General features: G+C 39.1%; 1 protein-coding gene across 1 annotated transcript in view; it reads left to right on the top strand.

The window, feature by feature from the left end:
* Positions 1 to 24571, top strand: part of ptprt (protein tyrosine phosphatase receptor type T) — a 293754-nt gene extending 269183 nt beyond the window's left edge. Inside the window, exons 27-37 of the mRNA XM_063910759.1 lie at positions 381 to 478; positions 2045 to 2161; positions 8772 to 8926; positions 14020 to 14155; positions 16006 to 16155; positions 16880 to 17059; positions 17177 to 17308; positions 18189 to 18314; positions 19954 to 20117; positions 23247 to 23382; positions 24518 to 24571. Of these exons, the coding sequence (XP_063766829.1) occupies positions 381 to 478; positions 2045 to 2161; positions 8772 to 8926; positions 14020 to 14155; positions 16006 to 16155; positions 16880 to 17059; positions 17177 to 17308; positions 18189 to 18314; positions 19954 to 20117; positions 23247 to 23382; positions 24518 to 24571 (1448 nt within the window). The remainder of the gene's footprint in view (positions 1 to 380; positions 479 to 2044; positions 2162 to 8771; positions 8927 to 14019; positions 14156 to 16005; positions 16156 to 16879; positions 17060 to 17176; positions 17309 to 18188; positions 18315 to 19953; positions 20118 to 23246; positions 23383 to 24517) is intronic.
* Positions 24572 to 25479: the final 908 nt, after the last annotated feature.

Genomic DNA, 25479 nt, shown 5'->3' with positions numbered 1-25479 from the left:
TAAATGTCGTCCTCTCGGTTTGGGAGGCTATTACCACAACCTCCTAAATCTAAACCGCCGTATAAAATCCCCCTGACAAATTTAAGACCCCATTACCTCAAACCCCAGAACCACTATCTGGGATTGATAGCGTGTGAGTGTGTGTGTGTGTGTGTGTGTGTGTGTGTGTGTGTGTGTGTGTGTGTGTGTGTGTGTGTGTGTGCTTTTCTCTGTTCATGTGTGTGTTTGTTTAGGTTTGCGCTATCAGTGCTGACTTATTTTTACTTAATGAGTGTGTTTAAACATAAATACTGTTCATATGCATGTGCTCTGTTGGTGTGTCTGTCGGTATGCATATGCATCTAACTTGGGTCGTATGTGTGTGTGTTTGTGTGTGTCAGGGCCCATGCAGGAGACAGTGAGGGATTTCTGGAGGATGGTCTGGCAGGAAAACTCGGCCTCTATCGTCATGGTTACCAACCTGGTTGAGGTGGGCAGGGTGAGTTTGTCATCCAAGTTGTTATATTACAAAATATGTGTTAATGTGTTTGATGAAGAGGCCAAATAGAGGGATGCAGTGAGGATCATGGCAAACTTGGAAAAAGCATCACAAGGGCTAGCTCGACCAAAAGCTGATGGGATTTACCTTTGGCTTTTAGAACATTTCAGAACAAAGAATTGTGGCAAAAACAGGTTATGATTATGCCTTTGGAAAGGATTTATTAGATGTTTTCCTAGATAAATATATGGAGACTTTATTTTAGTTTTTCACAAGTCGACTACCCACATATTTACCAACTAAGATCTCCTCCCTGTGTTCAAACTAGACTTTTGCTTTAATTTTGTATGTGTATTTCTGGTAAGGTGGCTTGAGGCTTATGGGTGTGTCAGTGGTAATGCTCTCAATAATCTCTCTCATCGGGTGATCATGACTGGCTTGTAATACTTATTTTAATACATTGCAGACATGTGAACTTGAGTCACATGACTTGGACTCGAGTCAGACTTTAATTTTCAGACTCAAATTCGGCATGACATGCGACTCGACTTGGACTTGAATACTATTAACTCAAGAATTGACTCGGACTTTGCCTCTTTAACTTGTAATGACTTGACATGTCTCGAGTCAAAAACTACATTTCCTGATCATGGACATCCTTCCCTGCAATGCGAACTTGCGAAGCCCCGAAGACGTAAAGTGCGAGAGACGGCAGGCAAGCGTGAGCGATGCAATCATGTGGCGGATTTTGGCCTTTTTGGATTGGATCAGGGATTTAACCAACGTGATTGGATAATCCTCGGTTTTCCCCTCATCAATATTCACGATTTTCCCGGATTTCACCTACGGAAAAGATGCAATTGCGCCGCAGAAGGGAAGCCTAGTCGAGAGCTGTCCGTCCGGTCTGCATGAAAAAACAACCTTCTTATTGCTGTGGCACGTTAGTTCTCTCTCTCTCTCTCTCTCTCTCTCTCTCTCTCTCTCTCTCTCTCTCTCTCTCTCTCTCTCTCTCTCTCTCTCCCTAACACACAAATGTTTACGTAGTGTAACATGCTCAAGCACTGCTTTCAGAAATCCACTCAGCTCGTGCCTCACTGGTCAAGGCGCTTTACTAACTTCATGGTCACATTGGTGCCTTCCGTGCTAATACAATTCAAACCCAATATTCACTCTCACTTCTTCTCTGAGATATTTTGAAGGTATTAGGGCACATGTGTATAATCGTAAAAGCATTCAATACAGAAACATTGAACATATTTCAATCTGTATTTATAAAGTTAGACTGTAGACTAGATTGATATGTTAAAATGATGATCGATACTCTAATAATTGCAATATTAAGTGAAGAGTACATGATGACTTGTTCAGGACTTGAAAAAGATCGGGACTTGGACTCGACTTGGCTTTGATGTGACTCGGACTTGGACTCGACTTGCCCTTGTCTGTCTTTACTTTGGACTTGACTTGGACTCGACTGCTAAGACTTGGGACTGACTTGTGACTTGCCAAACAGTGTCTTGGTCCCACCTCTGCTACATCGTATAAATGCAAATGTTTTTTTTCCAGGTGAAGTGTGTGCGTTACTGGCCAGATGAGACGGAGGTTTATGGAGACATCAAGGTGACCCTGATAGAAACTGAACCGCTGGCTGAATACGTCATCAGGACATTCACCGTCCAAAAGGTAAACAATGAGATAACTTCAAAACTAAAAATAACAATGTGACTTATAGTGTAGGGATCTTCACTCCTAAAGGTGGTAATAAATAAATGGTTATTTTTGCATTCGGCATTGCAAAAAATCAACTCTACCAGTAGTTTACAAGTACATAAGAGGATTAGGGCTATGCGATTTATTTTCATCCCAATTTAAAGTCAGAAAAGTAAGTACAATTCCATGATTAAAGTCAAAATCTAGTGAAAAAAGTCTGAATTCTAAGATTCAGTAAGTAAGCATTCCAAGAAATAGGTCAAAATTCCACAACAAAAGACACATTTCAGATATATTTTTTTCTTCTCAGAAATCTAACTTTACTCTCAGAATTGAATTCACTTTTGGTCTGTTCTCAAAAAAATATTCCCACTTGGCCCTAATCCTCCTTCGTGAATAAGCAAATGGGAATTTAATGTTTAAATATTTCCTGGTATCACAAAATCATGCAGCTGTTGATATATATATGTTTTTACACAGGATTTCAACGTGTTTGCCTGTTAAATCAACCTTTTGTGAGTCTGGTTTTCAGAACATTTCAGAAACCCAATATAGAATTTAAACCCTGTCATATTCTCTTTGTTGTTAAATGACCCTCATGTTACCTATTTCTTCTCTTCTTTCTCAACCCCAAACTTGTATTTCTATATTATAATATATGATTGGAAGCAAGAAGGAATTGGTTCTTGTTTGTTTCTCACAGTTTGAGAAAAGGTTCAAAAGTGAAATGGGGCCATTATAATCAGGCAGGAGGGATTCTAGATGAAACAAACAAGTACAAGTGGAAAAATGTTCCATCATTGTTTTGATGCCAGGAAACAACACGGCAGAAACACTTTTCACAATAAGAGACAAAATCAAATCTTTGATTGTACAGCCATTCTTTGTTTACATCGTCTTCTGTCTCAACCCCCCCCCTTCAAAGACTTTCCTCTTTCAGGTTATATCTGTGTTATTTTCACCATTTGATTTTCTACTTATTTTTCTGTTGCTAATTCATTTTAGTTTGCTTTCATGCATGTCTCTTTTTTACTGATTTGCAACTAGTATCCGACACTTAAAAAAACGTAAATATTGCACTTCTCTGCCGGTGTCATTTTCTCACATTCTTTCTCCCACATCCTGTATTTCCTTCCCCCTTCACTCGTGCGAAAGCAGCTTATGAAGACGAGTCTTCAAGTCCTCGCTGTCAGCTCGTTTAGCAAGCCATTAATCCATACCACCTCTGAGTGTGTGTGTGTGTGTGTGTGTGTGTGTGTGTGTATGTGTGTGTGTGTGTGTTGTGTGTGTGTGTGTGTGTGCGTGCGTGCGTGCGTGCGTGCATGCGTGCGTGCGTGTGCGCGTGTGTGTGTGTGCACAACCACTTTAAAATTCAAAGGAAAGCTGACTTTGAAATGCCTGTCATTTTGCAGAATGCATTAATAGGTTCAAGTACACACCAGACGCACAAACTCGGTAGTACAAAATTGTCCATCTTGAAACTACAGTAGGTTCTGTGACTGTGTGTGTGTGTGAGAGAGAGTGAGTGTGGAGAACAAAGAGAAAGCAACACAAAGGGGGGCATAGAGAGAGAGTATACAGCTCCTGCATCACAGTTAAATGGCTTTAATTGCAGTGAGTAATAACAGGATCTTAATGAAAAGCTTTATTAATGGCACGTCCGAGGGGATTAACCAAGGGCGGCAGAGTGAGGCTCAAACAAAAGGAAAAATCTGCGTACAAGCATGTGTGAGAGAAAGATAGGGGGAAAATAAAGAAAAAGAGAGACAAAATTAGAGATAGGCAAGATTTAAAGAAACATACATGATTGAGAATTTGTCAAACAGTAGGTGAGTGTACAAGGTTGTAAGTATAAGAATATCGATTAAAAAAGATGTACTGTATAACTAAAACAGGCCCTATTATGCTCCTCATTCATATTTGTATTTAGTGGCTATCCTGTGACATATTACATGCTGTAATGTTCAAAAAGTGCTTTGTTTTTCTCAAACTGCCTGTGCTGCAGCACCTCTTTTCAACATGAAACTGAGGGATTTTAGCCTTTGGAGACCATTTACATGAACAAAAACCTAAATAACACACTACAGGAAAGAGAAACCCCTAAAAAGCATAATAGGGCCTCTTCAAGTGCATGGCATCATGGGGGTTGAGGAGGAGCTTTAGCAAATACACAAATGAGGCAAATTGTAAATCAATTTGTCCATTAGTTAAAACATGTTAAGCAAGAAAGCGCTATATATTTGCTTCCATGTATCTACTGACACTAGATCCAAGGAAAAAAAGTGGAAAAATCTATGAATTATCCTGATTTTATCAAGATGTGGTCATCCTGTTGAGGCCTTTTTCTAAATGTGAAAGCAGTTCTATCAGACAACGGTCATTAAACAAACAGAACTCAGCTTTCAGTCCCACATGTAGCTGGAGTGTAAGAGCGTTTTTGAAGGATTTGTTCTAAACACAGTTTCCCAGTACTTTAGAACGCTACAAGAAACTGCAACAGGGCTTAGTGTACCCGATGGACCAACTCCAAAACAGCAGAGGAGTAATCTGGTCTATGGCACCGAGAACGGAGAAACCAAACAATTGGTAGCCACAGTGGAGACCAAACTGAGCCGGACTCAGCAGTGGGCACAGATCTACCAGCAAACAATTACAGCTTGAGGACCAGCACATACGCGCATTGGGCAGATGGCTTGAGAGATGTGTAAAACAGGCTGTCAAACTGGAGGAACGCTCCCTGAAGTCTGTGAAACAACATTTGTCTGACACAATGCCAAGAACTCCAAACACCTCCTGACCATGTTCACTTGTGATTGAAAACCGGGTCCTCCTGTTCTAATTTAACTTGAGTTTTCAGTTTGAGTTGAAACCACTGGTGGGCCTAATGGCCTCATGGGGATCATTATTTTCCACAAATCTGTCAAACATTTTCAATTTAAAGATCCAGTCTAGTCATTTGGATTATATTTTGATTGATTGGAGGTTCACGGATAAATTGTTGTTCACGACTTTACAGCCAGTTGATATCCAGGCAGGTGTTAGGCGTCTAGATGAGTTGGAGACAAAAGCAACTGTGATGCTAAAAAGACTAAGTTAGCAGTGGTTAGTAGCTTTGTTCTTTCCACTAGGTCTCTTTAGTTATGTCATGTTCACATTTATTCTTCACTTTTCAAGGTTTGCAAGCAAATTGCAGCACGTTCTTGTTATATTCTTCATCTTCTGCATGAGTTGGTTTGTTGGATTTATACTGAAGCTAGTAGGTGAATAAACATGACAACACGTTCATATACTTTTGCTACTGAAATGCTTCACCAATGGCAGGGTGATCTTGTGGTTAATTATCTACAACAGCTACCAGGTCATGAGTTCATCTCTCAGCTGAGAATGAAGCCTTGCGTTTTGTCAGAGTGACCTTGAGGAAGATGCTGAACTCCTCGCTCGTTCAGTCATCACAAGTTGTTCCAGAAACTCAAGAGAATAAGGACAATACAGCATTAAAAAGTAGTGTATTTACAGCTCAAGGAAAAAAATGAAGAGACCATTGCCGATTTCATTTTCTGCAGATAAATTCTCTTAATTATAACATTTTTTGGGGGGAATTTTGGATAAAGGTTAACAGCCAGTTACACCAAAGAAACTGATTTTTTAAGTGGTGTCTTATTTATTTCCAGAGCTACTGTATATATGCCTGAAACTCTTGGATTTCTCGAATGAAAATCAACCAAATATGTTTATATATGTTTATGTATGTATGACATGAGGGACTCATAACAAAAAACATTTGCTGCTAAGACAAGAAAATAACAACGTGGAATAGAACCAGGGAAAATGTACCTCAAGCTCTCTTAAAGGTAAAAACTGTAATAGCTTAATCAGGAGGTATATCCACTGCAGGATATATATGGTTTGTCAATCAATCGACATGCAGGCTCAAACTTGCTCCAACGACCCAAACACTTCCATTAGGAGAAATGCTCTGCAGCTTCAGTAATCCCAAAACACAATTGTGCTAAAACACCTGCAAATTAAAAAATATATTCACCAACTTGACGAAACATGCGCAGCATTTATTAAAAAACGTTGAATAAAAAGACAATTTTATCCCCGTTAGCCACTGTAGCTAGCTTACATCACATGAGCAATAATATCCGAAGGAATCATGCAATAACACTTTAAAAATAAGCCAATAAAACTCACAATTTAGTTTGGTTTTCCAGTGACAGTGACAGTTGGCAACTTTATAGTCCATAGGCTCATTTGTGGTTTTGTATTTGCATTTTAAAAAATAATGAATTAAACAGCGTGTGTTTTTTTTGTCGGCCAACGAGTCTTGTATAAAATGATATTTAAAGAAAGCCATTAGCAGCAACCTAGATTGTTATCTTTTCACACAGTAGAAAGACTTAAAAATGCTCCTATATATTTAACAGATTTCCAACATGTCAAGCAACTTAATGTTATTGTTTTAGCTATTTTTCCGCCAGTCCTGTGTTTAAGGCCTGGCCTTCTTGGACCGCAAGCCATCGATTTAGGAAAGTAATTTCAACATCAAAGAGAACAAATTAATGGGAGGTCCAGTTATCAAATGACTGTGTAGTTTTATTTTCCTTCTCTCGGTCTCAGCTCCTCTCTCACTCTCATTGTCAGTCTAACTTTTCCTCTATCTTTCTCTCACCATTTCCCATCACATGTTTCTTCATCCTTGAACACACCTCCACTTTTCCTCGCTCAGTGTATTTGCCCTTTGATCCTTCCCACTCACAGCCTCATACTTGACCTCTCAATTTGTCTTTTCTTCCCTTACGTTGTCCCTACTTCACAGTTCTTCATATGTGAAAAGAAATGATGCACTACAACCGTAGCTTATCAGAAGCAGAATGGGAGCTGCAAAAGTTTCCTGTTCTTTACTTAAACTGAACTGAGGGGGGCATGTCCCTCTTCATTTAAGCCTTGTTTAGCTGTCAACACTTTAATGGGATCGATTGATTTGAATTATTTAAGCAGTAGCAGCAGAAGCAGTTGAGTTTGGGAGAAAAATTGAACCACTGGATGCAGAAAGTATGGTCTTGCATATCTTGTGCTGCATTCCTGAGATGTGTCACGTTGGTAACATCTTGTGCGGAGAGATGCAGGTCAGAATTCTGAGTAGGAAGTTAGAAGTAAGACCTCTCAGCCCTGAGGCTGCTGAGGTGCAGTTATCTGACATTAACACAGTGGCGTACGCCGTCAAAGTTTAGAGACTTTCTGTTGACAGGTCTAATATTGGCAGTATTGGATGTCCTTTAGCCCAAACCTCCCTGAAAACTTTGTGGCAAACTGGTCCTATACCTTCATGTAATTTTACATATTGAAAAAGTTTCAACCTTCCCAAGATGTTCAGGGAAGTCAAATGAATCTCCAGTCTTGCCTTTCGATTAGATATAGGGTCACTTTAATAGACAGCAAGCTACAATATGATATATTGTTAATATAGAGGAATTTGAATCATTGGCTCGATTCTTATCAGACTATCTATCTCTCTCCATATATTTATATGTTTTTTATTTGTTTTAGGGCATGTATGACCACCGCATTCACTGTAATCTAGAAGTATTTTTGTTGATTGATTAGGGCAAACAACATTGAGGCATTATGTCTGTGACCTAAGGAAATGAGAAGTAACTGATATCTATGACGCATCACATCATCAATTTTTTAATAGCATCCCCATAGTGAGAAAGGAAAGCATTTAACAGCTCTTTATGTTTTGGAAGTTCTTCATTAAAATTATAAGATGCTATCTCTTAGATAGCTATAACTGGTGCTTGTTCATCTCAGTTCATCTCATTTCATATTATCTCCATTGCTATGAAACAAAATGTCTGTTTCTGTATCTCCCTTGGAAAAGAGTCTCAATAAATGGTGTCCAATTTATTTTTTATTTGGGTCCTTAAAAGCTCCCTTTTCCCCCTAACAGTTTCACGCCTTAAAAAATAGCTTCTCAGAACGAAAGAATATCCGGCTTTCTATGTTATTCAAGAATTTTATAAAAACAATATTTTGTAGATTGCTTATGTCTTTTCAGTTCTTGTGATGTCTTAGAATTCAAACAGAAAGATGCTGAAATGACTGTTAAATATCTACAATCTGTAAAATATGCAGCTTAACTGATCCATGGCGTTTCTCCCTGTAAGCCTTCCCCAAAAGGGCCATCATGAGATTTGTGAAATCAATTAATCTTTTTTTGTGGAGCCAAAATGGCCATCAGTTTCCTCAAATCTCTCCTGTAAATTAGGCAAATGAGCCACGATAAGTCTTCCTGTCCCCCATTCCCTAAAGTGGCACAAAGTGCCTTCCTGACATCCACCAGATCGATTTATTTTCCATCTGAAGCCGAAGACACAGAGTGGCCTCAGGATTCCTAAAATCCCTGCTGTAAATTAGTCTGCTGAACCGTGATATGTCTTTTTGTCAGTCTCTCCCAAAAGGGCCGTGATGAGATTTGTGAGTTCCGTGCATTTGTCACCATCAAGACACGAAATTTTGTGGAATTGCCATTGTACAATTTGAAACTGAGGTGTAACGGGTCTCTTGTTTTTTTCAGAAGGGTCATCATGAGATCCGTGAACTCCGTCAGTTTCACTTCACCAGCTGGCCAGACCACGGCGTTCCCTGCTACGCCACCGGACTTCTCGGCTTCATACGACAGGTCAAGTTTCTCAACCCACCTGACGCTGGGCCCATCGTAGCACACTGCAGGTGAGAACACGGCCACGCTCTTAAAGTACAGTCAGGTTTTCTACTGAATATAAACTGAACTCCCTGATGCTGCTGGTCTCTGTTTGCTCAGAACAAACAAACAGCCACTCACTCTTACAGCTCCTGCCTTTCACCTGCGTGGCAGTGACGAAAGGGTGTAGCAGGCAGGGTTTTACTCTGGTCTTGTGAATCTGTCACTTTAACACTGGTGATTGAAGTTAAAGATTATAGGCTTCTCAGTAACAGTTTAAGGGACAGTACTTGTGAGGGATCAGCCTTGAGCATGTGTCTACAGACTTGGGAATGTCACTTTCCTTTAGCCTATTTGGACCTGGATATTTGAAGCATCAGCAACAAAAGGGGCCCTATAATACACATATTCTGGTAAACATTACTGTGACATGTTTACCAGTCTGCTTTGATTTTTTAGCTGGCTGGCTCTGTTGTCATTATTCAACAGCTTAGAGAGGTTTCTCCCCTAGTCATGTACAATGTGTTGGAGTCCAATGTAGGCGCTTCAGGCAGGGGGCGTTGGGGGAGGTTGTGTTGGTGAGAAACTGGAACCATTTACATGCACAACAACCTTTATAACACACTACAGGAAAAGGAAAACCCAAAAAAGCATAATAGGGCCCCTATGGTACAAACGTTTACCACTACCAATGTTTAAATTAACTTAAGGGCTGACATCTATTGTTTATTTCAACACATGAATGAGAACAGAGCACACACTCACTTTAACATTGCCCTAATATAAGAAGATGATACAAGGTTTAATAAAACAATTACTTCCATACAGTTAACTTCAATACAATACTTCAAATCATATGATCCATTTGTATTACTCAATAACATTTTATTTGATAGCAGCTCCAAAACTACTTCACTGTCAGCCCTTTCTTTTTTCCTCGTATCTGTTCCCCCTTCCTCCTCAGTTAAGGCAATAGAATAGCTAATAACTAATGATATGATCTCTCTCTCTCTCACACACACTCACACACCAATGTCCCTCTGGAGAAATTATATCAATGGATATAACCTTTAAAAAGCAGGCAACAGAAAAAAAAGAAGGAAGAAGTTCACCTCCCACCCCACTTTACCGACCACCACCACCATCTACCAGGAATAAAGGTGGTGAAAAAAAATTAACAGTGACAGTTTTAAGATCCCCATGGTAACAGTATATTTAACCTCCATGTTCTGTTCTTTATGAGACATAACAGTTCAACTCTGGGGCCGGGTTGTCAGCAGGCACAGGTTCTTTAAAAGGTCAGCACTCTGACAAGCTATGAAAAACTTTTTGGAGTAGGAGCCTCATATTGGCGTGAGAATTTTACAATGAATGTTTTCCATTAAGTGTCGACTTTAATACAATGCATGGCTTCGAATGGGTGGCCACAGAGGGAATAAACTCCTAACCCACTCTGGTTAGTGCGTCTCATAGACAAAAAGCCCTCATACAGTCACTGCACCTATTCACAATGCTCCATTAACTTACACCATGAGTTAAACAGGTCATGCGTGTTTGTGCCAATGGCAACACAAATGGCATCAGCTGAGCCCTTTCTAACTTACAACTAACTTCTTTTCTCAGCCTGTATTTCCATTCACCAATAAAGTCATTTTAACTGCTTAGATGTGACTTATTATCTTTCTGTTACATTACATTGAGAAGGATGCGTTATACTCTTACCCTATTACCTAGAAATAATAAAAAACGAAACAGAAAAAAAAAATGTATCAGACATCTAATGACATAAAACATAGACATGATAAAAAGGTAAAAACATTTGCAAGCCCCCCTACGTTCATGCACTCACATTACACATTCTTAGACATGCATGCAACTCCTATGGAAATCTTTAAAACATGTCTGTAATTAATAAGTAAGTGCAGCTTTAATGTGTGACATCTTACAGAGACAAATACAAAAAGGAACATGACTTTTAAAGTAGAATGAAGATTGACACTGCAGCCTGCATCTTCCACATGGTTATTGTAACATCATTCATAGCATCCAACTGATTTTCTTAAGTTTCCCACCATTGTGGCAGGTTTATCTATTCCCTATAGCGATTAGGGTAAAAACTGAACAACCCCCAGTTTAGGAACGGCTGACTCAAGGCAAATCAAATTACTTGTTCAATATATGGAACAATGGGTGTGACGGTTAAATAAAACTAATGTTGAAAATGTAACACAAACCATGACAATGATACCCTATTTAGTTATTGAGTTATGAAAATATTAAATCCCAGGCTCCTTCAACAATGCAACATACAATATAAAAAAAGACAAAAAAGGACCATAAATAATCCAATAAAGTAGTGTTTAAATCCATAGTGGTATCACTATGAAGCACTTGCACTTCTTATGGCTAGTGCTCCAACACATTGTACGTGGTAGGCTAAGGAGGCGGGACATCTCTAAGCGGTTGACCACAACAGACATTTTAACTTATCAAAGCATAGTATATTTGTGTAGAGCCTATATTGAATATTGCCTTTTCGTAAGACATATTGTGAATGGGGACAGTGATTTGTTGTGACTTGTTTTGTAAAAAGCTAACCAACCAGAGCAGACTGGGCTCTGGTTTCAGACAGAGGGTGAAAAGAGGTGATGCAACACAGGCAGTTTGAGAAAAATAAAGAACTTTTTGAACATTAAAGCATGGAGACATGTCACAGTAGAGACAAAAAATACAATATGAACCTGAAAATGAGCAGACTAGGGCCTCTTTAAAAGTAAAGTAATAAAGAAACATACTTACAACATGTGTGTCATTGACAATTCATTAAAACACACACACTCTTAAGTTCCTCCTCTAACAGAAGAGACATGGACAAAGAAAGACAGGCTATTAGATGTAAAAGAAGTGTACATACACACTTAATGGAAGACAACAGCGGACAGGAAAACGAGGAGGGCAAAAAAAGAACCAGCTGTAGTATGTGGACAGACAGGCAGGAAGTTATGGCAGTCACTTCCAATTTCCGGGGGCACTCTGACAATATTGGCCTGTGCCACGAGGCCTTCAAACACACACATACACACATGCGCGCACACAGAGGCCGAGCAGGATTCTGGTCTCGACATTAATCACAGGGGTTGACAGGTAATCTGCCGAGGCGTTCTCTTCTTTTCTCTCCCTCCATCTTGCTTTCTTTCCCTCTCTTTCTCCCTCACTCTGGAGCTGTCAAGTGAAAGATAGGTTCCTCCCCTCCCTCTCTGCATCCTTTCATACCTCACCCCTTCAGTTCCTTCTCCATCCCTCCATCCTTTCCCCCCTTGATCTCTCCCCTATGACGACCACTTCTATTGCTCCCAATCCAGAGCTCTCCCCTCTCTCTCTCTCCCTCTGTCTCTCGCTAGCTCGTTCAATCCCTCCATCTGTTCTTCTGTCCCTCCATCCGTGTATTCCCTGAAGGCATTACTGTTCAGGATGTGCCACTTTAACACCTGACACGGGGTATTAACGTCTCTCCATGTTTCTGTGAGTGTGTGAGTGAGACAGAGTGATAGACACTCCACCCTCATGCTAAAAACTTGCTGTGTATTTCAGGCCTCACAAAAGCCATCCTTTTTTTCTCCATGAGAGAATTACTGATGATTGATGATTGTAGTGTGTACCAATTTATTTTACATAATATCAAACCGTGATATTTACTATTCATTTGTATAGGTATGGCAAGGAAAAACTTAAGTCCCAGAAATATAGTGCAAAAAGAAGTCTATATAGACGGAAATGATTTTTTGATTTATGATATGTGCTGTTATTTACCTGCCCATTCATTTTTTTAAACACTCTAAATATTTTTGATGGTTATGTCCTTTTTGTTCTATATTTTTTTTAGCACTTTGTCACCTTCTTTTGAATAATGCAATACAATGTTTTTTTATTTTATTATTATTATTATTATTATTATTATTATTATTATGAGTATTATTATTATTGTTGTTATTGTTATTATTATTATTATTATTATTATTATTATTATTGTTATTGTTATTGTGATTATTATTATTATTATTATTATTATTATTATTATTATTATTGTTATTGTGATTATTGTTATTGTGATTATTATTATTGTTATTGTGATTATTATTATCATTATTCATGTTATTCATATTATAATTATCATGATCATAATTATGATAATGATTGCAATTACTGTTATAATAATTGTAAGAAGTATTACTTTTAATATTATATTGATGAGTAAAAATATATGATGAGAAGTATTATTATTATTATATTAATATATGCTCTTTCAATATTTATATAGGGTTCAGACCAAAAAACAAAAAAGTGATTTAATGGATTGGTAATAACCAGTGATGGGCAAGTTACTTCCAAAATGTAATACAGTACATATAACTTATTACTGTCTTTTTAAAGTAATAACTTACATTACATTATTACTGTCTCTGAACTGTAATGTGTTACACTACTTTTGCGTTACTTTGAGTTACTTTCGCCAAAATAACTGCTAAAGTATGGCTTTAAATACTAAAATGTAGTTTATTGCAGCTCATTAATTAAAGCTATCTATGGCAGTATGCTGTAAAACATTCTAAAAGCCGGCGATTCCACAGAGGACAGGGACTGCAGATCTTCAACACTCCGCCACCAGTCTCTTAACTTCTCAGGGTTCAAGCTGCACAGCAGACCCAGAGAGTGTTACCTTCTGCCTGCGTGCACTCGTGTGTTTTTCTTTTCTTTTCTCTGAGCCTGCAGCTCTGCATTGTGAGCCTGCAGCTCTCGCAAATCTGTTTCTGCAGCCTTCTTAACCAATAGTAAACAGGCTTACTGAGTTACTATTCTACCTGCACAATTGTTTCTCTGGTGTCGGAATGTCTTCCGATGTTTCTGAATTCTTAGAAACAAAACACCACATCATTTTGGGTTAAAATGTGTTGTAACTGTGTTACTGAGAATTGTAATGGGTATTATATTACCCAAATTTCAGAAGTAATGCGTTATATTACTGCGTTACAGCAAAAAGTAATACATTACTGTAACTCTGTTACTTTTGTAACGCGTTACACCCAACACTGGTAATAACCTGGTTGTTTTTTCATCTCTGAAGTGCCGGTGCAGGGAGGACAGGCTGTTTCATTGCAGTTGACATCATGCTGGACATGGCAGAGAATGAAGGCGTGGTAGACATCTTCAACTGCATCCGAGAGCTGAGATCACAACGAGTCAACATGGTGCAGACAGAGGTTGGTGTGCATCGTCAAACATTAAAAAGGTTTACATAAAGTCCACTGCTCAGAAGGAAAGGTTATGCATTTTTCAGGAATACGGACACATGCACTTCAATTAGCAAGAAGTCATTACTTTACATGTCACAACATACACTCAATACTGTGGGCAATCCCCACAGGAGCAATTTGGGGTCCTCCACAATCCAAGTCATCAGAAGATAAAGAATATTGACTGGGAGCATAATTGTACAGCGATATGCTTTTGTTCCAAATTTGAAACCTAATCAATGTTTACATTGTCCATATCTCTCATACACCTAGATATACAGACACACCCATCCATCCAGCTGTCTGTTTGCCAGTGGAAGTGAAGTATGAGATGCACATGAGAGACAGACAGAGTACTTATATGTGGTCTTATATCATCCATCTCAATCAGCCTTTTAATATTAAACATTCCCTGAATTATAGATGACACTTGCACGTGCAAACACTCACACACACATTTAAATGTACTTTACGTTTTCAGGATGTTTTTACATTTGAGTTGTAATAAGAGTGTCTATTCCCTAAAAAGTTCTCCCTCTCTATGAGCCGAGGCTTTAGTGTTACTTACTCTCGTTTACACGGCGTAATAAATTGTTCCAATTTCGTACTAGGAATCAGTTGTTAAATAGTGTGCATCTTCAAATGTTAGGTGTTTCATTTGGAACAGAAGCCTTAATTTCAACTTTAATCCACCTTTAGCCGACCTAATCCATCCCGCCTCTGATTTCCATTTGTACGACTGATGAAAACCGTGCACATCCAAAAAGTCAACTTGGACAGGAATGAAAAAACAACCTCATTTCAAAAGTGACAGCTCAGATTCCACGACTGAAATTGACTTCTCACTTGGTTTTAAACGTACTAGGTTAAGAAACGTTATCCAGGGCATCACTTTGAGTGTTTTTACATGACACTGTGTGTATGTGTGTGGTATAAACCAAGCTAAATGCATCATGTGCTGCCTTTTGAATATGTGTGGGAGCAATTCATGTCAGTGTTGAAGCCGCTTGAGGCTATTATAATCCTGCTCCACACAACACTAAGCAATTAATCTTTTAAAAGGCACAGGGGAAAGACGATTTTGTGTGTGTGTGTGTGTGTGTGTGTGTGTGTGTGTGTGTGTGTGTGTGTGTGCGTGCGTGCGTGCGTGCGTGCGTGCGTGCGTGACACTAGAGTAGGTAATGGCCAGGAGAGCACATTTCATGATACTTTTAAACTCTCCTCCCCACTCCAAGGGCAACAATTAACATTTGACAGAGCGAGAGACCGATGGGTGAGGCAAAAAAAGCAAATTGAAAAAGCGAGAGACAGCCAAACACAAGTGTGAGAGAAAATAAGAGAAAAAATGGGAAAAAAATTACTTAAAAGTGAACAAAATCTAGATGAAATGGAAAGATAGCGTGAGGGATAGAGGTATTTAACATGCACAGGGGCTGAGCTCACTGTTGCTGATGCTTTTATCAGCGAGCTAGTTGGAGCACAAAGAGCACACTTGATCCAAAGCACAGAAACACTGCAGGGCACTTTTCCCTTTTAATTCACTTCCAGGCTGCCGAGAGAGCATAATTACACAAGCAATGAATTCACACACACAGCCACAAACAAAGCAAACAAAAACGGTGGAATGTCTGAGTGTGTCGGATCCTTGAAAAGGAACCAAATGCAGCTTCTTTTATCCCCAAGGTGTCAATACTGAGTCATTCTGAGAAATGACAGTCAATCCTCTGTCTCCAAAAGGCCAGTTATCCATCGGTTTCCTTTTAAGAAAAAATAACTCAAGCATTTCTGCATTCAAACTGCTTTCACTCTTGTTGCAGGAGCAGTACGTGTTTGTTCACGATGCCATCTTGGAGGCGTGTCTATGTGGGAACACAGCCATACCAGTGTGTGAGTTCAGAGCCATTTACTACAACATCAGCAGACTGGACCCACAGACCAACTCCAGCCAGATCAAAGATGAGTTCCAGGTAAGAAAACACATTCACTCACACTCTGGTTTTGGTTGTTTGTAAGGAATGGACTTAGATGAATTCATTGGAGACCTCAAAGTTAATGTTGCCAAAATGTAGTTGTTTTGTCACATTGGTATTGAGCTGGTTGTCAGCAGGGCAAACAAGTACAGTTTTAAGAATTCGTAATGGTATCTTGGGGAATAATCCCTGTAGAGTCAATGAGTCAAATCATCCATTGTTGACCACTTGAAATCTTCAACAACCATCAAGGGGATGAGCCTAGTGTTTCTGTCAGTAGCAGCAATGCCAGCTTTGAATCGTGGCTTGTTCATGAATCGATTTGGTCCAAAAATGACTTCCTCCTAGTAGTCTTCTTCCTCCATTTAAGTCTCTGTTGGATTTGTTGTTAAAATCCAAAGCCGTGTTGTTGTAGTAGTAGGCGCTGGTGGATCCAAGAAAACCTCAACACGTAGTGGTCAATCTTAAGTTTGCCGTGTGGACGTAAAACACATTCAGTGCTACTCATTATGTAAATCACAAATTAGTACTTACATTTTGGCGAACACCTTTTGTATCGATAAAGTGACTCTCTATATTCTAACTGTGCATCTTTATCCTCACTATCTGATTAGTACTTTTGCTTGAACTGTTTGCCGTGTTGTGTTTTTCAATGAGCATGCTATGTTTTTAGAATTGAGATGTTAAAGTAGGGCTAATCAAAATGTTTTCTGTCCATCAGACTCTGAACATAGTGACCCCCAGAGTGCGTCCAGAGGACTGCAGTGTTGGTTTGCTACCCAGAAACCACGACAAGAACCGCAGTATGGACGTTCTATCAGCAGACCGATGCCTGCCTTTCCTCATATCTGTGGACGGAGAGAGCTCCAATTACATCAACGCGGCGTTAATGGACGTAAGTGTACGTTTTCAGATGTGTGTGTCCTTCATAATCATACAGTTTCTATCTTACTGCTGCAGAGATCTATCAGCATTGCTGGCTGTTGTTATTCATTGGTGTTCATTCTCATCAATGCAGAGCCACAAACAGCCAGCGGCCTTCATTGTTACCCAGCATCCTTTGCCAAACACCATGGGCGACTTCTGGAGGCTGGTGTTCGACTACAATTGCTCATCCATCGTAATGCTCAATGAGATGGACGCAGCGCAGGTAGAAACACACAAACACACACGCACAGATACTCTTGTAAGCCTTTTCCTGTCCGTTTGTTCAGGCATTTGATTGATTTAGTTTCAGAGAAGACCATACAGCCAAGAGCTGATGTATTGACTGTATCATGGCGGCCTGATCAATTCACCCCAAGATTATTTTTATGAATTGGAATTGTATTTGAGGTCCTTGGAATTATACTCTGCCAACTAAGAAGGATTCAATGTTGTATCAAAACAATTAAAATCAAATAACCATTTTTTAGAAATGTCCTTAGATTTCACAAAGATTCACCAAAACTTATAAATAAAGAATACCTTTACAAAGTATTGTTATTCATCTTGATTACATTGAGCAGCTATTTGCATATTCTAACTATCTTGTAATCTAACACAGATTGAGTAACCTTATCCCCCCCGTGTTGATTGTAAATTGGTTTTGGATTTTAAACTTAATACAAGTATGTTAAACCTTGTTAAATCATAAAAGAAAACCAAGGCATTGCATTCTGGGGTGGAGGTGAAAAGTTAGTCTGAATTACCGTCAAACTGTTCAGGTGTTCTTTTCCAGCAAATCTGCTTCATCCAATTTTTATTCTGCATAGAATATCTGATTCCAAACAGAGAGGACTAATTTGTCAGTCCTTTGTGTGGATGTATAAATAATGTTATCATCCTTCCGCAGAGGTATTCATCTTCAAAATCAATGATGTGAAGTCATACAAGGTTTCCTGAAAACGTCTTTCCAATTATTACTTGTGCTGTAATTGTTTTTTCAAAGGAAAAATAATTGAATAAACCTGTTAAACCTGGTGAATGTTCATTTCTTTCTAAATTTTTCTCTTTACAATTTGTTCTCTTTCTCTCTCTGTCTTCTATAGTTATGTATGCAGTACTGGCCAGAAAAGAGTTCATGTTGCTACGGTCCCATTCAAGTGGAATTCATATCGGCAGACATTGATGAAGACATCATCAACCGAATCTTCAGGATCTGCAACATGGCCAGGGTACTAGCACACTCCAAGTCTTTACAGTTAAAAACAGACTATTTTGGCATTAACCCTAACCCCCCTCTGGTAGCCTTTACTGAACCTACCCCTAACCCCTACCCCTAACCCTAACCCCTAATCCAGCAGCAGGCTTAAACATTGACTTAGCACACCTTTTTTTGCCATGTCTAACATCAGAAATGAAGAATAAATTAACAAGAATCTGAAATCTTTTGATTGCTGTCTTTGTCTTAAGAGGTCCTCAATCGATCCTGGAACATGTTCTGAATTAATTATACAAGGAATGTATTCTTGATTGCATTTTGGGAAAAAGACCTGCCTGTACCTGCAACCAGCTTTAGACGATGCCTGCGGTTAGCTCTAACCCTCTCTCGTGTCCTCCCTTACTTTCTGTCTTAAACTGCCTATGCTTCAGATAAAAGTCCTTAAAATGATGTATTTCTTGACCTATGTTTGACATATAACAATAGATAGTGGAGTGATACACCCAGGAACAAAATATAACAACACATAAAAGGCATTTTTCATTTTGTGTGACCTTTACTTCCCCCTGATCAGTCGGCTAGATGATGCCACAACACGAACACACTGTAGCAGGAGTCTTAGTTTAGGGGGAACTCTAGAGAAAATGGCAGTGCGGTAGGAGGTGGTGCAATAACAACAGAACATTTCAAATAAACTGTCCTCTCCTCTTGTCTCCTGGTTCCTCCTCTTGTCTTTTCTCACCTATGCTTTCCCTTCCCTCACTTCCCCTCTCAGCTTCCCTTTCCCTTCTCTTTCTGCCCTCTTTCCTCCTCTTGTTACTCCCTTCTCATCTCATTTCCTCATCCATCCATGACGGTACAACTCGCAGTGCCATATCATCTGCAAGCTCCTATAGCGCTTAGTGAACTCCCCAATACCCTACTCTCCTCTATATTCCCTCTCTCACTCTCTCCCCCTCTCAAACACATCACCAGTGTAGCGTGAAATGGCTCATATCATCGCCACAACAGCACATCTCACACAGCAAGAGCAGCTCCCACCTAGCCGAGTCTGTACCCCCAATCACTAAGCCATCAAATGAGCAAGGAGAGTGAGAGAGAGAGCAGGACGGCAAAAAGGTTTGAGAGAGGGAAATATATGAAGAAGGGAAAACAGTCATGAAGGAAGGGAAAAGTAGTGAGTGAATGCGAAAAAGGAGGAAATTGGGTGAAGGGATAGTGAGTAAAGTGAAACAAAAGTAGGAGTTGATTCGAAAGTGAGACGTAGAAACAGACAAGTAAGAGGAAGTAAAGGGATAAAGGTAGAGAGGGAAGGAAGTAGAGGAAACTGATACAGCTGTATCTGTTTGAGTGTGTAAATGTTGCGAGCCTACCGGTAAATCAGTCTGACAGTGATGGCAGGTTTTATTTTTTTGGGTGGTGGATGCCAACCACCTCGAGGCCAGACAGCTGAAAACATTTTGTCTGCCATAAAATTGAATTACACATCATAAGATGTCTTCTTTGTCTAGTGTAGACGTTGTTCTTTTGAAATGGTCTTTTTGTGCAGAAGGAAGAACTAATTGGCGCACAACTGTGTGTGCCAACACATCGGGAGTTGGGGGTATCACAGCTAGAATCGTAATCTTTAATCTTCACACCTCTCTCTCCAGCCTCAGGACGGTTACCGCCTGGTGCAGCACTTTCAGTTCATTGGCTGGCCAGCCTACAGGGACACACCACTCTCCAAACGCTCCATCCTCCAATTGGTGAGAAGGTTGGCAAAGTGGCAGGAGCAGTATGACGGAGGAGATGGCAGGACGGTGGTGCATTGCCTGTAAGTTCAACACACACACACACACACACACACATGGATACACATAATCCATAACTTGTAATATAATAAGAGGAAGCAGGTGAAAGAAAGACTGCGATTATTGATCAACACTAAATTGTAGAGAGACAAATATACCCTTATTTTTGTGTGTGTGTGTGTGTGTGTGTGTGTGTATGTGTGTGTGTTTGTGTGTGTAAAAGTCATAGAAAGTTGAAATATGTTGATATACGCTTCAAAATGATGAAATACACATTCTATAAAATAACACACAAACACATTTTACAGTAAGACAAAACCAATGTTCACTTCACACACATCACAGGCTTCACTTACAATAAAACACTCACACTTACTCCCAAGCCCACACATTCCAAATATTGCCTCAGGCGCATCACTGGTGCTGATCCAATCAGTTTCCTCTGTCCTAGCTCATTGGGCCAATCAGCATTGGCATTGATTTGTATTTTCAAGCTGCTGGGAGATTTTCTTGTTATTTCAGTGTGTCATTTATCTCTGTCTGAAAGAGAGAGTTTAAAGAGGCCCTATTATGCTGTTTTGGGTTTTCCCTTTCCTGGCGTCTGTTATAGGTTTCTGTGCATGTAAATGGTCTGCAAAGGCTAACATCCCAGAGTTCCCTACAGAGGGAGTTTGTCTCCCTCAATTGGACTTATTTTGTTTACTTCCGTAACATAGTTGCATCACTATGTAATAATTGTGCTTCTATTGGCTAGTGATCCAACACATTGTACGGGATTTGCTAAGGGGTGGGACATGGTTGCAGACAGAGGGTGAAAAGCAGTATGAGAAAAATAAAGAGCTTTTTGAACATTAAAGCATGGAGACATGTCACAGTAGAGACACACAGTGTCAAAGAACAGCTAGAAAAATGTCATTCCTAAATATGCAGTTTGTGTCTGTATAGCTTATAGCTTAGGTCACATAAAGTAAAGTAAGAAAACAAATAACTGGTGCATCTTAACTCAACCATGAATGTTTACATACAGAATCAATGGTCAAATCCCTTGTGTCTTAATGGAACTTCAATAGTGATCCTGATGCATAACATCTTTGACCCAGAGAGTAAATCAATACTCATAGCTATTGATTTCAGGGGCTTATTGCTTAAAGTGTATACATCATCATTAATCATTTCAAATTAAAAGTCTGGTATTACTAATGCGAAAGGGGTAGATAGATTCTGTGATGGCGTCCACTCCAACTCTCAGTTCCTCAATGATTTATTCAGTATGAATATTAAAGGAATTCGGCTGGAGCCAGGTGGGACTGCAAAGTCTGGGGTGATTATTATTATAATTTTTTCTACATTGGGTGGGCCACCTAGCCAGTAAATGCACACTATATATATATATATATATATATATATATATATACATGTATATACATACAGCAGGACTGTATATACATGCAGAAGAAATACCTTTTGTTTGCATCACTGCAGCTAATTTTAAACAAGAACACTTGATTACTAGGATTATCATCTTCTGCATGAAGTCTAAAATACTCCAAATTAAGTTGACAAATGCAGTCAAATTACTTCAATCTATCAGTCAACATCACACTTTTTTGCAGTGACAGTTTTATTTGCACGTTAGGTTCCCAATGTTCACTTCTTGTCCATTTTTTCATCTCATGTTGGCTTTTCACAAATGTTATCATTTGTATCACTTGGTGAGCATTTTAAAAAAAAATTGCAAATTGATCAAGATTTGAAAAGGGTATTAAACATCTTCAACCCAGTTGTAGTGTACGATGGAGTTCTGAAAAAAATAATCTGGAATTAAAATACTGTAAAGTAAATAAAAGCAAAGGTATTTGGCCCTTCCCACTTCTCTGCTATGACCCCAGTTCATGTTAGTGAAGGGGATGCAGGCTTTTCTAGCCTGTGGCTAAAGACGCCACACTGGCTAATCAGCCCCACATATTGATTTCACAGACTCAGTAATACCACAGATAAGGAGAAACATGATGGTTCAATCAGTAGTTGGTGAAAATTGATTATTTTTTTCCGCCCTTCACTGTTCCTGGGAGGCGGGAGTTTGACGGGTCTTTCATCCTGAGCCCATGTCTCATTTTCAAGCCAATCATAGCGAGTAGAAAATTGTAAGGAGCAACACACTTAACTCAGCAATCAGTCTGTGTGTATAATATGTATTTCAGATAGAGGACAACAAGTGAAATATTGTGCAAGTAGTAGTTTGCATTTGTTATGCAGTTTCAAGCATTTCATAAACAACTTGGGCAAACAATAAAACATGTATGCAGTTCTCTCTCAGAGTATTCAATAGCTGCCTTTTGTTTTTGAGATTAAAGTCAGGATTCTGATAATAAAGCCAGACTTGTGAGATCGAAGTAAAAATTCTTAGAATAAAGCCAGCATTCTGAGATTAAAGTCAGGATTCAGATTTATCAGAATTTGTCGATTTTGTGAAAATTTTAGACTTTAATCTATACAAAAACTTGGATCTATTGGACAGATCCCCAAAAAAGTTCTCATGTGGCGCCTATCCCTTCCACAGCTTTGCATATGGTACAGAACTCAATTTAATTCTGAACATGTTGGATTTCAAATATTATCCTTTTAATAACGTGTTAATTATGTCTTATAATAACCCTTTGATGTTTTTTTATTTAGGGTTCAAAGGTTTTAGGAGGGTTTTTGAAATGTTGACACAATTAACCTGAACACAGCAGCCGCAGCTCAGCAGAGGCCGGGGAATAAATCTGAGGAAAGGGAAACTGAAGTGATAGAAGCATAACAGTTCTTGATAAACACATTTTAAACAGCAGGTCTCCCAGGGTGATAAGAGGCAAGTAGCAAGCCCTGCTGTTCTGTAAAAGAAGGCAGTGAACATTTCTGACTCCAGCACATGCTGCTTTGAAAGGACTGAAGGCATTTTTTACATTCTCTCTTTACCTTTTCCGTCTTCCCTTCAACTTTCGTGCTCCCTTTTAGTGTTTCACCTTTTTTAATGATGGCCTTACAGTAATAGCATTATGATTTTGGTGTGTATACATAGTTTTCCAGAATAAAAGTGTTGTTGTTTGATGATGACATTATGTCTCCCTTCTAACTCTTACCTTTCCCCCCCGTCTCCTCCTCTTCTGCAGTACGGGCGGAGGGCGTTCCGGAACGTTTTGTGCCATCTGCAGCATCAACGAGATGATCCAGCAGCAGAACATTGTGGATGTTTTCCACACCGTCAAAACACTGAGGAACAACAAGACCAATATGGTGGAGACTATGGTGTGGACTCACAACACACAAACACACACACACACACACACACACACACACACACACACACACACACACACACACACACACACACACACACACACACACACACACACACTTTATAAGGAGATGATGATCCAAATTTAAACTGATAATCATAAAATGAAGACAAACTCTTGAATATTGAAGATTTCTATTCAATTGAGTATTTATTTTCACAACACAACACAACACATTCTCATACAATTAAAACCTAGCATACGTCTCTAATTATTATTAAGACATACAAAAAGGCATATTTTCCTTTTTAGTTTTACCCATACTGCTTGTGTTCTTTGAGCAAAACACGTTTGGACATAAAATCTTAAACTGTGTTTATTTTTTGCTTGTTTTTATATCAAACTGACTGACTGACCCTTTTATGTCCATACATGCATGTCCATGCGCCAGATTTTATATCTACTGGACATCTACAGTAATGAAGTCAATATTCAATATCAATGCAGGAGCAATGCATCCTTAGTGAGGTGATTCATGTAAGGATATGAAGTTGTTATTTGGTATTGTTAGATCCTCTCATGGCACATCCGACAATTAACATACTCTATCTGATATGGAAACTGAAGGCGTATGGAAGTTTCATAAGTCTGCTTTTCTCAATTCAACTGTTTGTTTATATTTTATTTTTATGAAAACATATGAATTGAAGCTGAATAATATGACATAAAATAACACCGTGCAGTATATACTTTTTACAATTTACTACTTTTATAACTATTCTCTTACTTAGATTATGCTGTTACTTATCTTTTCTACCTTGGATGTGTACTTATTTGATTTTAATTTAGTTAGTATGTGCTTGCCTTATATTTCATTGAATAGTCTAATATTTTATCTCCACGGTACTCCACCTTTACTGCCACCAATGTAAATTATACCGCTGTGGAAGGAATAATGGATTTCTGATTCTGAAGTACTGTTTCAAATATCATGCCGGGAGAAATTCATATTTAGGATGTTAAAACCATATTTAATATGTTTTGAACTTAATAATTTGTTTCTAATCTTTGGTTGCCCATGTTTAACACTAACAAAGATATAAATCAGCAGACGACCTTACCTTTCCGTTCTGTCCCCTCAACAGGAGCAGTATAAGTTCTGCTATGAAGTGGCTCTGGAGGCGCTCAGCTCCTTCTGATTGGCTGTTGGCTGAAGTCCTTTTTTCTGATTCGCCGTTGACGCTGACTGTCACTCTCAACGCGACACTCGGGTCAACACAAAGTGCCAGACAGCTTTGTGTTGACCCAAACCCGACCTGTGAGCATGTGTGCCTGTGTGTGTGTGTGTGTGTGTGTGTGTGTGTGTGTGTGTGTGTGTGTGTGTGTGTGTGTGTGTGTGTGTGTGTGTGTGTTTGAGAGTGTGTGCATGTGATTCTGTGTGAATAAGAGAGGGCATGCTTACACATTTGAGTGTGCATCTACGTGTGTGCCTATGACAACACACACACACAACCTGTACAGAAGAGAAAAAAAGCGACAGACACACTGGTGATTTTCATGTGTGTGTGTTCGCTTCAGCGAGACTGTGAACTTTACATGCTTGTACAAAGAGAAAAGAAAAAATGATATGTTAAAAAAGAAAATCAGATGTTAAAAAAAACGCCACTTTTTCCTTCTCTATCTCTCTGTCCTCTCTGCTGGGATGTGATGTGACTATTGTACAGTATTTCCTTTTTAGATATATTCTACGCCTTGAATGTTGTCTCCCTGTGAAGGCTGGATGCACACTGGAAGATTTTTACTTTTAGCTTAAATTGGAGTGATGCCTCAAACCTGCATTTTGCACTCCAAAATGTATTCCAGAGTATACAATTAAGCTTGTTTTGATGAGATGTTGACCAAAGGCTAGGTTCTAGGGTGGCCGACAGGGGCAAATGCACAACGGCCCAAAATAGTTACATCAGAAGAAACGTGCTGCACTTTAAATAACGATGCGCTGAAACACGTGCAGATTAAGAACGTTCTTTACCTACATACAGCGCTCACTAAAAGGACTGCATAAAGAAAACACTTCAAAAAGACAAAAAAACTGGGACTGGAGCGCTTG

The sequence above is a fragment of the Eleginops maclovinus genome, chromosome 20 (genome assembly GCF_036324505.1).
Source record: "Eleginops maclovinus isolate JMC-PN-2008 ecotype Puerto Natales chromosome 20, JC_Emac_rtc_rv5, whole genome shotgun sequence".
NCBI classification, from domain to species: domain Eukaryota; kingdom Metazoa; phylum Chordata; class Actinopteri; order Perciformes; family Eleginopidae; genus Eleginops; species Eleginops maclovinus.
The sequence above is the reverse complement of the archived record's forward strand: the minus strand, read 5'-3'. Positions and strand labels throughout refer to the sequence as shown.